The sequence below is a fragment of the Oncorhynchus keta genome, chromosome 32, assembly GCF_023373465.1.
Source record: "Oncorhynchus keta strain PuntledgeMale-10-30-2019 chromosome 32, Oket_V2, whole genome shotgun sequence".
In the NCBI taxonomy this organism is placed as follows: Eukaryota; Metazoa; Chordata; class Actinopteri; order Salmoniformes; family Salmonidae; genus Oncorhynchus; species Oncorhynchus keta.
In genome coordinates this window covers 6,518,419-6,533,203 of record NC_068452.1, presented here as the reverse complement: position 1 = coordinate 6,533,203, position 14,785 = coordinate 6,518,419, and the positions used below count along the sequence as shown (strand labels likewise).

The 14,785-nt window shown below is 40.9% G+C and overlaps 1 protein-coding gene across 6 annotated transcripts in view; it reads left to right on the top strand.

Moving 5' to 3' along the window:
* Window positions 1-263: 263 nt before the first annotated feature.
* The window catches only part of LOC118364942 (SEC14-like protein 1), a 59,575-nt gene continuing 45,053 nt past the window's right edge, over window positions 264-14,785 (top strand). For 2 of the 6 annotated variants that reach the window (XM_052490573.1, XM_052490572.1), the window contains exons 1-4: window positions 266-635; window positions 1,412-1,475; window positions 2,227-2,394; window positions 13,849-13,938. In XM_052490573.1, the coding sequence (XP_052346533.1) occupies window positions 13,876-13,938 (63 nt within the window). In that variant the 5' untranslated portion in view covers window positions 266-635; window positions 1,412-1,475; window positions 2,227-2,394; window positions 13,849-13,875. Of the gene's footprint in view, window positions 636-1,411; window positions 1,476-2,226; window positions 2,395-7,527; window positions 8,001-13,848; window positions 13,939-14,785 lie in introns of those variants that run through there. The other 4 variants (XM_052490569.1, XM_052490574.1, XM_052490571.1 and 1 more) reach the window with 4 other exon arrangements.

The window sequence follows — 14,785 nt, the reverse complement described above, 5'->3', positions numbered from 1 at the left end:
AGGCCGGTTGGACATACTGCAAAATTCTCTAACATTATTAATATTAAATTCTCTGGCAACAGCTCTGGTAGACATTCCAATTGCACACTCCCTCAAAACTTGCGACATCTGTGGCATTGGGTTGTCATGACAAAAATGCACATTCTAGAGTGGCCTTTTATTGTCTGCAGCACAAGGTGTAATGATCACGCTGTTTAATCAGCTTCTTGATATGCCACACATGTCAAGTGGATGCTTTAACGTGGCAAAGGATAAATGCTCACTTACAGTGATGGAAACAAATTAGTGCACAACATTTGAGCGAAATAAGCTTTTTGTATGGAACATTTTTGATATATTTTATTTCAGTTCATGAAATGGGACCAACACTTTACATGTTGGGTTTATATATTTTTGTTCAGTATTGGTAGGTCGTGAATGGTCTCTCTCCAGTACAGTAGGTGGCAGTCTATGCAGCTTAAATTGGATGCGCTCCGCTAAAGCAATCCAAAAGAAGATGTATTTTTGTCCTCGTCTGAGGCGGCAAACGAGCAAAGTGGAGCTCCTTTTTTAAAAACTTTTGTTAAAACCTTACATGTTGCTATGTATTGACTAAAGGAGATGATTGGCATGGATGGAAATTACCGAAACGAATGGTAAGAAATATGTTCTTGCTAACCTGCCGGTCAAAAGCTAACGTTAGCTAGCTTTGCTTGTTAAACGTCCAAGCAGGCCAAACAAGTGACGGGGTCCAATTTGTAAAGAAAAAAAGGGGGTACTTGTTTCTGGTAACTGTATTTATAACATGTGTATCCGTTCCAAATGTCACCCTATTCCCTATTTTGACCAGGGCACTTAGGAAATAGGGTGCCATTTGTCACGGTGTAGCGGTAGCTAAATCTGGTTTTGGACAGGTGATGTAGTGTAGCCATCAATAGCCGTAGGCTGCAGCGTGTTAAAATCTGGTGACTCACGTACACACTTTAAACCACCTATACTCCTTTGAGACCCCTCTTTCAAAGATGCCAATCTCTTCTAGTCATGGTAGTGAAAATAATAGGCGACTTGGCATGTTTATACATGACCCAAAGCATTATCGGTCCCTTCCCTCAATTGTTTTGTGTTACTCTAAAATGCTGTAATGTATTTACTATTCAACTAGATTCGTTTTCACTAGCCAGCTATCTAACTTCAGTGGCAAAGGGGTACTATAGAAAATAGTGTAGGTTTAGCTAGTAGTCTACTGCCATAAAGATTTCCCTGTTGCTGGTAATGATACCTCTTGTCCAGTAGAGGGAGTGCATGCTCGGATAAGATCAATGCACATGAGGGACAGAGAATATTCTGTCTAATATATTAAACCAATGTTTATCATCTCAACAATAAACTGCTCTACTAAAACACTGATCTCCTACCTTTCCCCATCCTGTAGTGGTTCAGCATATCTCAACGAGTCTGGTGTCCTTGAAGTCAAGAGATGCATGCTGACAATAAAGGTGCAAACATTATTTGTGGTAGCAAGATCATGGATCCCTCACCTTTGCTTTTGAATGTGCATGCTTTTGATAATCTGGTCTTGGGCAGGTGCTGCATTTTGGCTGTATGCTGCAGCGTGCCTTTTTGGACCTAGACTATAACAGGGGGGGTCTGTGAAGCCTTCCCTAGCAGTTGCAGGTGTGAGCATGTATACAGCAGTTTGATGCTCTTGTATGATACTGCAGACAAACTCTGTTGATAAAATAAGTGTCCCTTCTATCTTTTTTTTGTGTTGAGATGATGCTGTAGATGTATTTACAATTCAATTAAGCTAGATTGGCTTTTGCCAACTGACTTCAGTGGGAAAGGGGTACTGTAGAAGAATATACAGGTTTAGTAGTCTAGTGCAGGGGTGTCACTCATTCCATGCCTTTTTTTATTTCCTTTTCAATGTGTGTGCAATAAAGACCTAAACAACCAGGTGACTGGAGTTTAAAACTAATCAATGAGCTGAATTGATCACGGGAGCAGAGCGAAAACCCGCAAGCGCTTGTCCCTCAGCGGAATGACTTTGACACGTGGTCTAGTGACAGATTTCCCTGTTGGTGATAACGTTGTCCAGTAGAGGGCACACTAGAGTAAGATCAATAAACTCATAAGGGACCGCTCAAATATTGTCTTATAAATTGAACTGTCTGACATATGAAACCAATGTTCATCAGATCAGCAAACTACTGTACTAAAAACGTATCTTCTGTTTCTCACCTGTAGTGGGTTGGCATCTCATCGTGTCCGATGTCCTTGATGAACTCACATGATGGGGCGTCTTGAGACCAGATACATGACGACAATGAAGGGGCAAAGCATAGAAATATATTGACAGATTCTATTTCTGTTAGAAATATATCCCTCTCACCTCTGCTGTAATTAGCCTACCTGGTAAGTAGGCCTTATTGGCTTGGCCTATAGTGCATCTGTCCCAAATGACTCCCTATTTGATGCAGTGCTTTTGACCTGGGCCCATATGGCTCTGGTCATAAGTGAACTACATAGGGAATGATGTGGTGTTCTGGACGTGCATGCTTTTGATAATCTGGTCTTGGGCAGGTGCTGCAGTGTAGCTGTCGTGGCTGTATGCTGCAGCGTGCCTTGTTGGACCTAGACTATAACAGGGGGGTCTGTGAAGCCTTCCCTGGCAGTTGCAGGTGTGAGCATGTATACAGCAGTTTGATGCTCTTGTATGATACTGCACACACGTCTTTAGAAAACAGATTTATCCCTTCCTTATATATTTTATGGTGGTTAAATGAGGTTGGTTTATTGTGCAACTCCTAGCTTTATTTCCTCATTGCATGTGTCATGCTGCGTAGGCTACGCCCACCATTTTCAACATCTTGTATGAAGATTTGTCAATTACATAAGGGATAATCAAGGGGCTATGTGTTCTGTGGAAGGCGACGTGCTAGCGGAGTGGAACTTACCTCCCAGGGAGTTGAATAATTTTCCAGCGAACACATAGAACCCCCGTGTTGGTTATCCGTTTTGTACCATGGCTATAATATGGCACATTTACCAGGAGATATGTGTTCCAAATCCACTGAATCTCGAGCGAAAAATGTGTAATGTTGTACTTGTTGACGAAATTCATGCTAATGTTTTCGTCCACATTGACTCCCCTTCACTCCCTGAAGGAGAGCTTTCCTTGTCCCAGAAAGCACCGCACGGCCCATTGACGACACATGGGCAACTTACACAATGGCCGTTAATACGATTCCAATGGAATTTCCCCTTATCCTCAAAAGTATCTCTGACCAACCCAGCAGTCCTATTTTGCTATTTTGAAAATTTTTTATTTTACAATGCCATGGTATAAAGTAGGGGGCATGAGAGCTACTAAAAAAATGAAGTGTAATTTATTTTTATGGCTTTCAAATGGGCCTGTTCTTTTTGTCAATATAACTGGTGAAATAATGGTTTATACACAACTAAGGGGGCCCCATAAAATGTATTCAGGATTTTTTTTTTTGGTTTAAATGTTACACTCAGTAGGCTTAATATAAATTATATATTGAAAAATGATGGTCGGGGGGACTAACAAATTAGAGTTGAATTCTCTATGCATTAATCAAGGGAATGTCTGCTGCAGCACAGTTTGCTAAACAAGGGCTACCCAATTGAGACAAATAATCATATTTTTTTCGGGTAAGCCTGCTAATGTTAATGTGGTGTTGATTGGATAGCAGCCGGGAGCTTTTTGTTTATGACCGTCTGCGATAGAACTCATTAAAAAGCATCTCTTTTCAGAATTGTTGGAGAAAAAAAGTTTCCAACGCCATCTGTTTGAACCCCCAGGTGGTGATGCCCCTCTGTGCTCCTCTTCAGCCCAGTGGGTTCTGACTCATCAGTTGATGCACTTCCTCTCTTGTGTTAGGTTTCGTACCAATTCCTGGTTCCAACACTTGTCCTGATGGAGTGACGGAGCAGAATCAAACTAACCGTTGATGTTTTGACTGATGTATATTCATAGAAATAGATTACATGTAATCTATAGTGGTGTATTGTCATCAGGAGAACCATTTGTCAAAGATTCAGTGAAGTATGATATTATCCACTTCCTCAAGGAGAAGGTAGCAAGCTATAAGCATGAGAATGCTCTTGCAGGGGGCTCTGTAACGCCCATATCACATTTGTATGAATGCATTTCTGGAATATACTGTTCTCTTAGTGGCGTAAACTAATGTGGCATAATGTCAGAACTAATTTAGCCTTACATTTGTCCATGATTATCAATAAAACTAGTAAACAAACTTGTACCAATGTCAATCTATTCCTTTTTAATACAGCAAACATTAAACCAAATGAAGACATTTTGCACCACCTACTGTAGTTTTAGCCCTGGTGGGTTTGATGGTAGACTTTGGTTTGGGGCTGAATGTTACTAGTTTGCCTTTGAAATGTGATTGCCTCCATTCTATCAGCACTCCCCATCTGTGCCAAATGTCTTGCATACTTAGTGTGTAATTCCATGGCCTGAAGAATAAGCTTCGTCCCAAGGCTGCTGCTTATGCCCAGAAAGCCTTGTTATTGATGGCACTGTTATGAAATATGACCTAAAAATCCCTACGTACTCAGAATGGAGAGGATAGAATGACATTGCCCCGTGTGGATCTTAGAGGATTATCTTAAAGTTGTTCTACTTATATTGAATATCCGAACTCTGCATGATTCCACGTCCATGTGAAATGTTTCCATATTGAGGCTGAACGCAAATGATTCATACCTCTTAATATCCCTGCTGGGATTTGGTCTTCTCAACTGGTTATTCAACAGGAAGCCCTGCCCTAGGGGAAGTGGGTAGTTGTGAGACTACACATGTAACACGCAACAGTTCACGCTGTGACATAATGTCCTAAATTGATCCAAGGGAATGTTGATAAAGACATTTTTTATTTTTTTAAATTTTATTTCACCTTTATTTAACCAGGTAGGCTAGTTGAGAACAAGTTCTTATTTGCAACTGCGACCTGGCCAAGATAAAGCATAGCAGTGTGAACAGACAACACAGAGTTACACATGGAGTAAACAATTAGCAAGTCAATAACACAGTAGAAAAAAAAATGGGCAGTCTATATACAATGTGTGCAAAAGGCATGAGGAGGTAGGTGAATAATACAATTTTGCAGATTAACACTGGAGTGATAAATGATCAAATGGTCATGTACAGGTAGAGATATTGGTGTGCAAAAGAGCAGAAAAGTAAATAAATAAAAACAGTATAAAAACGGTATGGGAATGAGGTAGGTGAAAATGGGTGAGCTATTTACCTATAGACTATGTACAGCTGCAGCGATCGGTTAGCTGCTCGGATAGCTGATGTTTGAAGTTGGTGAGGGAGATAAAAGTCTCCAACTTCAGCGATTTTTGCAATTCGTTCCAGTCACAGGCAGCAGAGTACTGGAACGAAAGGCGGCCAAATGAGGTGTTGGCTTTAGGGATGATCAGTGAGATACACCTGCTGGAGCGCGTGCTACGGATGGGTGTTGCCATCGTGACCAGTGAGCTGAGATAAGGCGGAGCTTTACCTAGCATGGACTTGTAGATGACCTGAGCCAGTGGGTCTGGCGACGAATATGTAGTGAGGGCCAGCCGACTAGAGCATACAAGTCACAGTGGTGGGTGGTATAAGGCGCTTTAGTGACAAAACGGATGGCACTGTGATAGACTGCATCCAGTTTGCTGAGTAGAGTGTTGGAAGCCATTTTGTAGATGACATCGCCGAAGTCGAGGATCGGTAGGATAGTCAGTTTTACTAGGGTAAGCATGGCAGCGTGAGTGAAGGAGGCTTTGTTGCGGAATAGAAAGCCGACTCTTGATTTGATTTTTGATTGGAGATGTTTGATGTGAGTCTGGAAGGAGAGTTTGCAGTCTAGCCAGACACCTAGGTACTTATAGATGTCCACATATTCAAGGTCGGAACCATCCAGGGTGGTGATGCTAGTCGGGCATGCGGGTGCAGGCAGCGATCGGTTGAAAAGCATGCATTTGGTTTTACTCGCGTTTAAGAGCAGTTGGAGGCCACGGAAGGAGTGCTGTATGGCATTGAAGCTCGTTTGGAGGTTTGATAGCACAGTGTCCAATGACGGGCCGAAAGTATATAGAATGGTGTCGTCTGCGTAGAGGTGGATCAGGGAATCGCCCGCAGCAAGAGCAACATCATTGATATATACAGAGAAAAGAGTCGGCCCGAGAATTGAACCCTGTGGCACCCCCATAGAGACTGCCAGAGGACCGGACAGCATGCCCTCCGATTTGACACACTGAACTCTGTCTGCAAAGTAATTGGTGAACCAGGCAAGGCAGTCATCCGAAAAACCGAGGCTGTTGAGTCTGCCGATAAGAATATGGTGATTGACAGAGTCGAAAGCCTTGGCGAGGTCGATGAAGACGGCTGCACAGTACTGTCTTTTATCGATGGCGGTTATGATATCGTTCAGTACCTTGAGTGTGGCTGAGGTGCACCTGTGACCGGCTCGGAAACCAGATTGCACAGTGGAGAAGGTACGGTGGGATTCGAGATGGTCAGTGACCTGTTTGTTGACTTGGCTTTCGAAGACCTTAGATAGGCAGGGCAGGATGGATATATTGCAACGGTGGAAGCAGATCTTATTACATGGCTAATGGGGTTAGTATTGAAAATGTCATTAACAGTTTATTAAAGTTTAAATTTAAATCATGCATTTTCAGGTTAGGTGGAAATCCTGAAACTATCTTATCAAATGGTTCATCCTTTGTATCCCATGACTCATTTTGCTGTACAGTACACTGGTGATTGAATTCCCAATGTTGACTCAATGCAGCCTATTACATATTCCTTATGCAATTGTATCTTATAACATAATCATTTTGGGGGACCCTTCAACTCATGCTTATGATGAACTGTACTGCCAACTCACTTATGCCACTTTAAATTAAAAAAAAAAAAATTAACACTGGCACATGCACATGGACTTTATCAGAATTAAGCTGAAATCCAGTAAATGGATTCTAGAGACTGAGTTGTGAAGTGCATGCCATGTCATGCTGTATTTTAAATGGATAAAGCCCTCTTATAAATTATGCAAGATTCAGGGATTTAGATTATATTTGAGTGTAGAATTAGGCAAATATCTTATGAATGTATTATGGATTTTAGGGGATCCGCACTGAGTAAATTACACTCATTTTGCAAACGGAAGTATGAGGAAAGAGCTCAGTTAACAAAGGTCACATGGTCCTATTTCCAATGTCATGAATTGATGCGTGGTCATGAGAACTTTTTTCAAATTTGCATGTGCCCAGTTCCCTGAGCAGTGAAGCTGACGTAGCTTTATCCTCTTCTCATCACGGTATAAAGGACATTTTACAATAATCTTGTGACCCCTGAGCTGGTAGCATACATGTCATTTTCAAGCACCATATGGCAGCTCCGGTCTCTAATATTCTGTCCCATCACTCAACTATTATTTCCCTGATAGGTCAACATAATATTTAGAAACTGATTTATATTCAGTGATTACATTAAAAAAAAGCATGTTTTTATTGTAACCGTATATGAAAAGGATGGAGAAGCAGTGGAATTGTTTTGTATGAGCGGAGCGGACCGCACCGCGGCACTGCTGAGCTCGGTCCGTACCAAATGGGAGGGGCGTAACTGTCAATGCGAAAACTCCAGCTTTCAAATAGTCATTCTCCGGTCCTCACGGCTCAAACCTTCAGCTGGCTGGTTTTTTTTAGCTCGCTAGCGGCATCTGGAATCTTCACTGTGTTAGCTATCTATGCGTTTTTAAAATGCTGCTGTTGTCGTTATCAGGTCGATGGCTAACTGGCTAGCATAACCGCTAGCTAACGTTCAGCACTGGTTCGTCACCGACCGGCGAAAAAGGAACCGAATAAGACTATGGATTAACAGTATAACGGTACTTGAGTGCCCTGCCCAGACTAAACAATACGAGCCAAATATATCGAAAGAAGCAGATAATTGCTAAAGATATCCCGTTAATTCACTGGTGAGTATCATTTATAGTTGTTCAGTTGTGCATGTGTGATTTCGTATTACCTGCAAGCCACATGCCTGCAGTGATTGTGTACTGTGATGACCTGCTAATGTAGCTCAAATGTAGGCTAAATAACCTGAACTATGCGTTTAATGACTTCACATGTTATAGGCTTCTATATGTTGTAGCTACAGTATATAGCGTGTGTGAGAGCGAGACTCACTCACTGAGCATCACTGAGTGCGTGTTCTGAATTTCTGAAGGGCTCAGCTATAAGTGTTTAGAGTGAGTGGCACTGGCACAGCTTGTTTGTACTGTATTACAGTGCTTCTGGACATCGCTATGGTATAATGGACAACAGTGAACAAAGAACCTGTGTTGTGGTTTGCTTTCTGAAATGTCACCTGTTCTTTTCTCCTTGATTTACATCTTTTGTTCAACAGGGAAGTATCATCTCTCTTTTGAAACATGACGGTAACACTTGTTCACCTGTTTTTTTTTTTTTTTTTTAAGTAGCCTAAATAACCCCTATAGTTGGCTAAATGTAAAGGCATAGCCTAGTTTCACTAGTAGAATATGAGCTTTTACAGACAGTAGAATAGATGTAGCCTTGTTGCCAGTCTTCTGCTCTCTTGCCAACTCCTATGAAATTGTCATGCCTAATAAAAAAAAATAAAAAAACACGGACTGACACCCAGGCTAGTGTGATGTTTTAGTTGAAAAGCCCCATATCCCTCAGAAGTATAGCTCTGGTTCCAGTGCGTTACGTGCGGCTTATACTTTCTTAAACGTTGGAGGCTCAAGCCGAACCTAACGCCCTGGTTGGATCAGACCTACCAGAAGTAGTGCTGTGTAGCAAGTGTTAACACCCCTATCACACAAGGTCCCTTCCTTGCGTACTCTGCCTGTCTTTACATGTCCTTGTCAGTACAGGTTTACAGCAACACTTACATTTCACAATGTGATTTTTGTTTTGAGATCTGGGTTGTGTTCAGTAGGCACAATGCGTAAGAAAATGGTCTGAAACAGGGAGGTAGTACAATCTGAACCTGTCCAATAAGAAGTGCTCGTTGTGGCCCTAATAAACACATCCCTGGCTTACCCAATAGCTGTTAGACAACAGGGCGATTCCACGCCAGGACAGTCTGGAAATATTTAACGTATCCATATTGGTCTGGCAATTCTCACAAACTTTGGGAGGAAGTATGTTTGACATGCTTTTGACATTTGTATCACAATCCATTTGAGAAAATCCTAATGAAAGTGGCAATTTTAGGCCCTTTTTTTAGACTATAGGGCCTACATTTCTCCATGACCAAAGACCCATAACCCGTACAAGATAACGTCTGTGTCCAAATATCCATACTAGCGTACTAAATAGTATGCGTAAAAGGGAGGGTTATAGTATGATATTTTGAAAATGTGTTGCGATTGAGTCCCACCATTAGTTTATTTTGGTACAGCGTGTCAATTTATCCGATTATCAGTTGTCAGACACGTGAGTCAAAGATGAGTGAATTATACTAGATTAGGGCTCGGTTATGTGCCGTATCACTGTAAATGCTGCACGGCCAATGCAGACGTTGGCTTGACCATGCAGGGCCTGAAGAATACACGTCTTTCTCCAGAATGTGGTCTCTCCTGACAATTTATGCACATTCATTGTTTCATAACGTCATTGTTTGATTGTTAGTGTCTATCAATTCCCCATTACATACAGTAGTAGTACATTTACTGTTAATTCCTATCATTTCTAAGCTACAATGTTTGTTTGGTTCCAGTCATTTCTGTTAATGCGTTCAATGTATTATTATTATTCCAGTCTTTGACTATTCTCATTGTCTGAGTGAACATGTTGTTTGCAGAGTGCATAACCTGTGGTACACTTGTGAGAGACAAGTTTTGGTTTATTTCATTCCATTTATGAGTTTTATCAATTTTTAGTTATTGTCTTTTGGTTGGAGCGCTCCTGTCAATGTTGAGTAAGGACGTGCACCTGATTCCACATAGAACTAGGCCTATAGGCTACATGGCCTGCGTGCAAATGTAGGCATATACAGTTGAAGTCGGAAGTTTAAATACACTTAGGTTGGAGTCAATAAAACTTGTTTTTCAACCACTCCACAAATTTCTTGTGAACAAACTATAGTTTTGGCAAGTCGGTTAGGACATCTACTTTGCATGACACAGGTTATTTTTTCCAACAATTATTTACAGACAGATTATTTCACTTATAATTCACTGTATCACACATCATTCCAGTGGGTCAGAAGTTTACATACACTAAGTTGACTGCCTTTAAACAGCTTGGAAAATTCCAGAAAATGATGTCATGGCTTTAGAAGTTTCTGAAGCTAATTGACATAATTTGAGTCAATTGGAGGGGTACCTGTGGATGTATTTCAATGCCTACCTTCAAACTCGGTGTCTCTTTGCTTGACATCATGGGAAAATCAAAAGAAATCAGCCAAGACCTCAGAAAAAGATTTGTAGCCTCCCACAAGTCTGGTTCATCCTTGGGAGCAATTTCCAAATGCCTGAAGGTACCACGTTCAACTGTACAAACAATAGTATACAAGTATTAACACCATTGGACCACGCAGCCGTCATACTGCTCAGGAAGGAGACGTGTTCTGTCACAAAGCCCTGACATCAATCCCATAAAACAATTGTGGGCAGAACTGAAAAGACGTATGCGAGCAAGGAGGCCTACAAACCTGACTCATTTACACCAGCTCTGTCTGGAGGAATGGGCCAAAATTCACCCAACTCATTGTGGGAAGCTTGTGGAAGGCCACCCGTAACGTTTGACCCAAGTTTTAAAAAAATTAAGGCAATGCTACCAAATACTAATTGAGTGTATGTAAACTTCTGACCAACTGGAAAAGTGATGAAAGAATTACAAGCTGAAATAAATAATTCTCTCTACTATTATTCTGACATTTCACATTCTTAAAATAAAGTGGTGATCCTAACTGGCCTAAGACAGGGAATTTTTACTAGGATTAAATGTCAGGCATTGTGAAAAACTGAGTTTAAATGTATTTGGCTAATGTGTATGTAAACTTCTGACTTCAACTGTAAATGTGCCCGTTTGGGGATCTGAACGTATTTCTGATTGGCATAACGCACCACTGCTAATGAGCTGTGGAGCTTCTCAAAGTCATGTTTTCTTCACATCAGACAGCAAGCAAATAAAGTCTGTTTTTACATTAATTGAGAATGATAGTAGTTCCTAAAAGTATATTTTTTAAAATCTTTCCAGTTTTCTCCCTTTCGACAACCACTTGGCGTGAAAGGGGGAAAATGTCATGCTCTAACCCAGTGGAAGCGTCATGAAATAGGCCTACTTAATGACTTCTTATCCGTTGTGCAAATAGCCTACAGCTGTGTCTGTCCTGAGTTCATTGGCACAGGAAACTCTGAAGGCCCAGAATAAGTTAATAGTTGATACGTTTCAAGTAGGGATGCACCTATATGACATTTTTGGCCGATATCCAATATTTTCCTTGCCAAAAGAAATTATACCGATATTTACAATTTTAGCTGCCTTTTTAAGCATTCTAGTACAGTTAAATAGTTAACACACATGGACACCGTGGTCTAAGACACTGCATCTCAGTGCAAGAGGCTTAACAACAGTCCCTGGTTTGAATCCAGGCTTTATCGCATCCGGCTGGGATTGGGAGTCCCATAGGGCGGTGCACAATTGGCCCAGTGTCGTCCGGGCTGTCATTGTAAAGAATAATTTGTTCTTAACGGACTTGCCTAGTTAAATAATGGTTACAAACACCACACTGAACAAAAAGTTATTTTGTTGTCATTTATGTATTCCCCCATTACCAGTAAAACATAATCAAAAGCTATTTCTTTCACTTACTTTCTGTGCTGTTTCGTTCATGTGTTCAGTCATTCCATTCTCAACCAGGATTTCATTATCTTGACTTTAATGGATTTCGCCTTTTGAGTTCTTGCTGAAATGTTCTTACTCTTTCAAATGACTGCCCAACTTGTTGACTGCTCGATCCACACTGCAGACATTGTGGGCTATGTTAGGAATGCTTTGTTGCACATATAGTGAAAAAATGTACATGGTGTCATGTACCTATATAGGTGTGCACAGTAGCTTTACATCAGTTTTTAACATCGGTGTTAAACTACACATCGGGCCGATACCAATGTGGCTATTTTAGGTAATATCGGCTGATTCCGATATGTCTACCAATTTTTTTTATATTGTGCATCCCTAGTTTCAAGTTCATTGCAGACGTTGTGATTTATAGTATATTTATTATTATCAGGATATTTTCTACCTGCAGGCTACAATGTTTTTATTTGTTGGCTTTATAGGCAATTTTTACATAGTTGGTAATGGAAATAGAAGTTACTTTTTAGGATTGTATTATTTTTCATTTAGATTTGGATATCATTTTGATTAACCACATGACAATGATTTTGATATTAACAGTTTCAAGAAAATATGCACATGAAAACTATAACTGGCACACAGATAGGTAGAAATGGTAAGATAAATTGGCATTCCGCATGAGAAAGGTTACACGTGGAGTCGGCAACCTATTACAGGCAACTTCAGGAGAGTAATGGCAGAATCTGCAAAAGTCAGTGGGAGAATGGTCGGGTTTAGTTTTTGTTTGTTATCTTGATCTCTGGCTCCCTCTTGAGTCATTTGTCTTATTTCATCAAACGGTGTGCTTAAGGCATCAGACAAGCTCAATGCATCAATAGTTAATTTTATTTAAAAACACAGGGTGTGTCTATATATGGAGGAAAAAAACATGTTTTAACATTTTGACCCCCCCCAACCTCCAAATTAGCATGCAGTGGTTTACATTTACATTACATTTAAGTAATTTGCAGACGCTCTTATCCAGAGCGACTTACAAATTGGTGCATTCACCTTATGACATCCAGTGGAACAGCCACTTTACAATAGTGCATCTAAATCTTTTAAGGGGGGGGGGGGTGAGAAGGATTACTTTATCCTATCCTAGGTATTCCTTAAAGAGGTGGGGTTTCGGGTGTCTCCGGAAGGTGGTGATTGACTCCGCTGTCCTGGCGTCGTGAGGGAGTGTGTTCCACCATTGGGGAGCCAGAGCAGCGAACAGTTTTCAGGGTCAATATCTGTTGGCTCTATCAGGACTATAGCCTAGTCCTACTGTATTTGCCGATGTCTGCACTGTGGTTACCACCACTAAGTTCTTGGAATGCCCTGCTGACCTTTTACATTACCGAGTATTTCATCAATTCTCAGCGGCAAACCACCCGTTCATGCGTTTACATAGGCTGTAGTGCCGTATTAATGACTTCCCAAGCATTCAGCTCTACCGCTAGCTCCACATAACATTTACATACACATCATTGTAGGTCTACCTGAATAGTTTATCAGTCATGTGGTAGTGACTAGTTGGCACTTGGCAGTACCTGACATTCCAGTATTTGGCCATGTCTATCTCAATTTCTGTTCGCTATTCAGTTCCTGAATGTGTGATATATGGTGCGAAACGTTGCCTTCATTGATCAGTTCAATGAGATGCGCTTCCTCACCCACGGCAGCGCAGAGTTTCTTCCTGCAGGCTATCACTGCAGACAAGCTGCCAAGTCCTCCGGGCTCCCCGCCAGCTGCTACACACACACAAACCTGGCTTACTTAATGACATGTCAGATGCTTCCAGCGGGGCCATCCAGAATGATACTGGCATTTTACCACCTCAAGCACTATTTTCTTTGTGTTTTACACTCCCAGTCTAATGTGGTCTGGCCCATTTTTGTCTTCTCTCACCAAGACAAATCTGTGATGAAGGTTATTATTAAGCTCTAATATCAGATTGTTTTCTCTTAGGTCGTTGGCACCACAGTCGTTCCCACCATGGTGCAGAAGTATCAGTCACCCATCAGGGTGTACAAGCATCCCTTTGAGCTGGTGATGGAGGTAAGTGATACTCTGCCCTAGACTCTTGACCTCCATTGACACGTCACATAGATATTAGAGGTATTGTAGTGGTTATGCAATGGTCCCCAAGACCACCTCTAGGAAGTGGTGGGTAACGACGTTAGGACTACCTTGTCCTTCATATGATTGACTTGAACTTGACAACATGGTTGTATGAGATGTAGCCTAGGTCTAACAAATACCCAGGCAGTAGCGGTTGGTAATGAATACAGTTATTCTAAAAGGTTTATTCTCATCAATCTACACACAATATCCCATAATGACAAAGGAAAAAAAATGTTTTTTTTAGAAATGTTTGCAAATGTATATACATTTTTTTAAAATATCACATTTACATACAGTTGAAGTCGGAAGTTTACATACACTTAGGTTGGAGTCATTAAAACTTGTTTTTAAACCACTCCACAAATTTCTTGTTCAACTATAGTTTTGGCAAGTTGGTTAGGACATCTACTTTGTGCATGACACAAGTAATTTTCCCAACAATTGTTTACAGACAAATTATTTCCCTTATAATTAATTCACTGTATCACAATTCCAGTGGGTCAGACGTTTACATACACTAAGTTGACTTGCCTTTTAAACAGCTTGGAAAATTCCAGAAAATGATGTAATGGCTTTAGAAGCTTCTGAGGCTACCTGTGGATGTATTTCAAGGCCTACCTTCAAATTTCTGTGCCTCTTTGCTTGACATCATGGGAAAATCAATAGAAATCAGCCAAGACTTGAGAATTTGTTTTTGTAGACTTTCACAAGTCTGGTTCATCCTTGAGGGCAATTTCCAAACTCCTAAAGGTACCACGTTCATCTGTACAAACAATGGTAT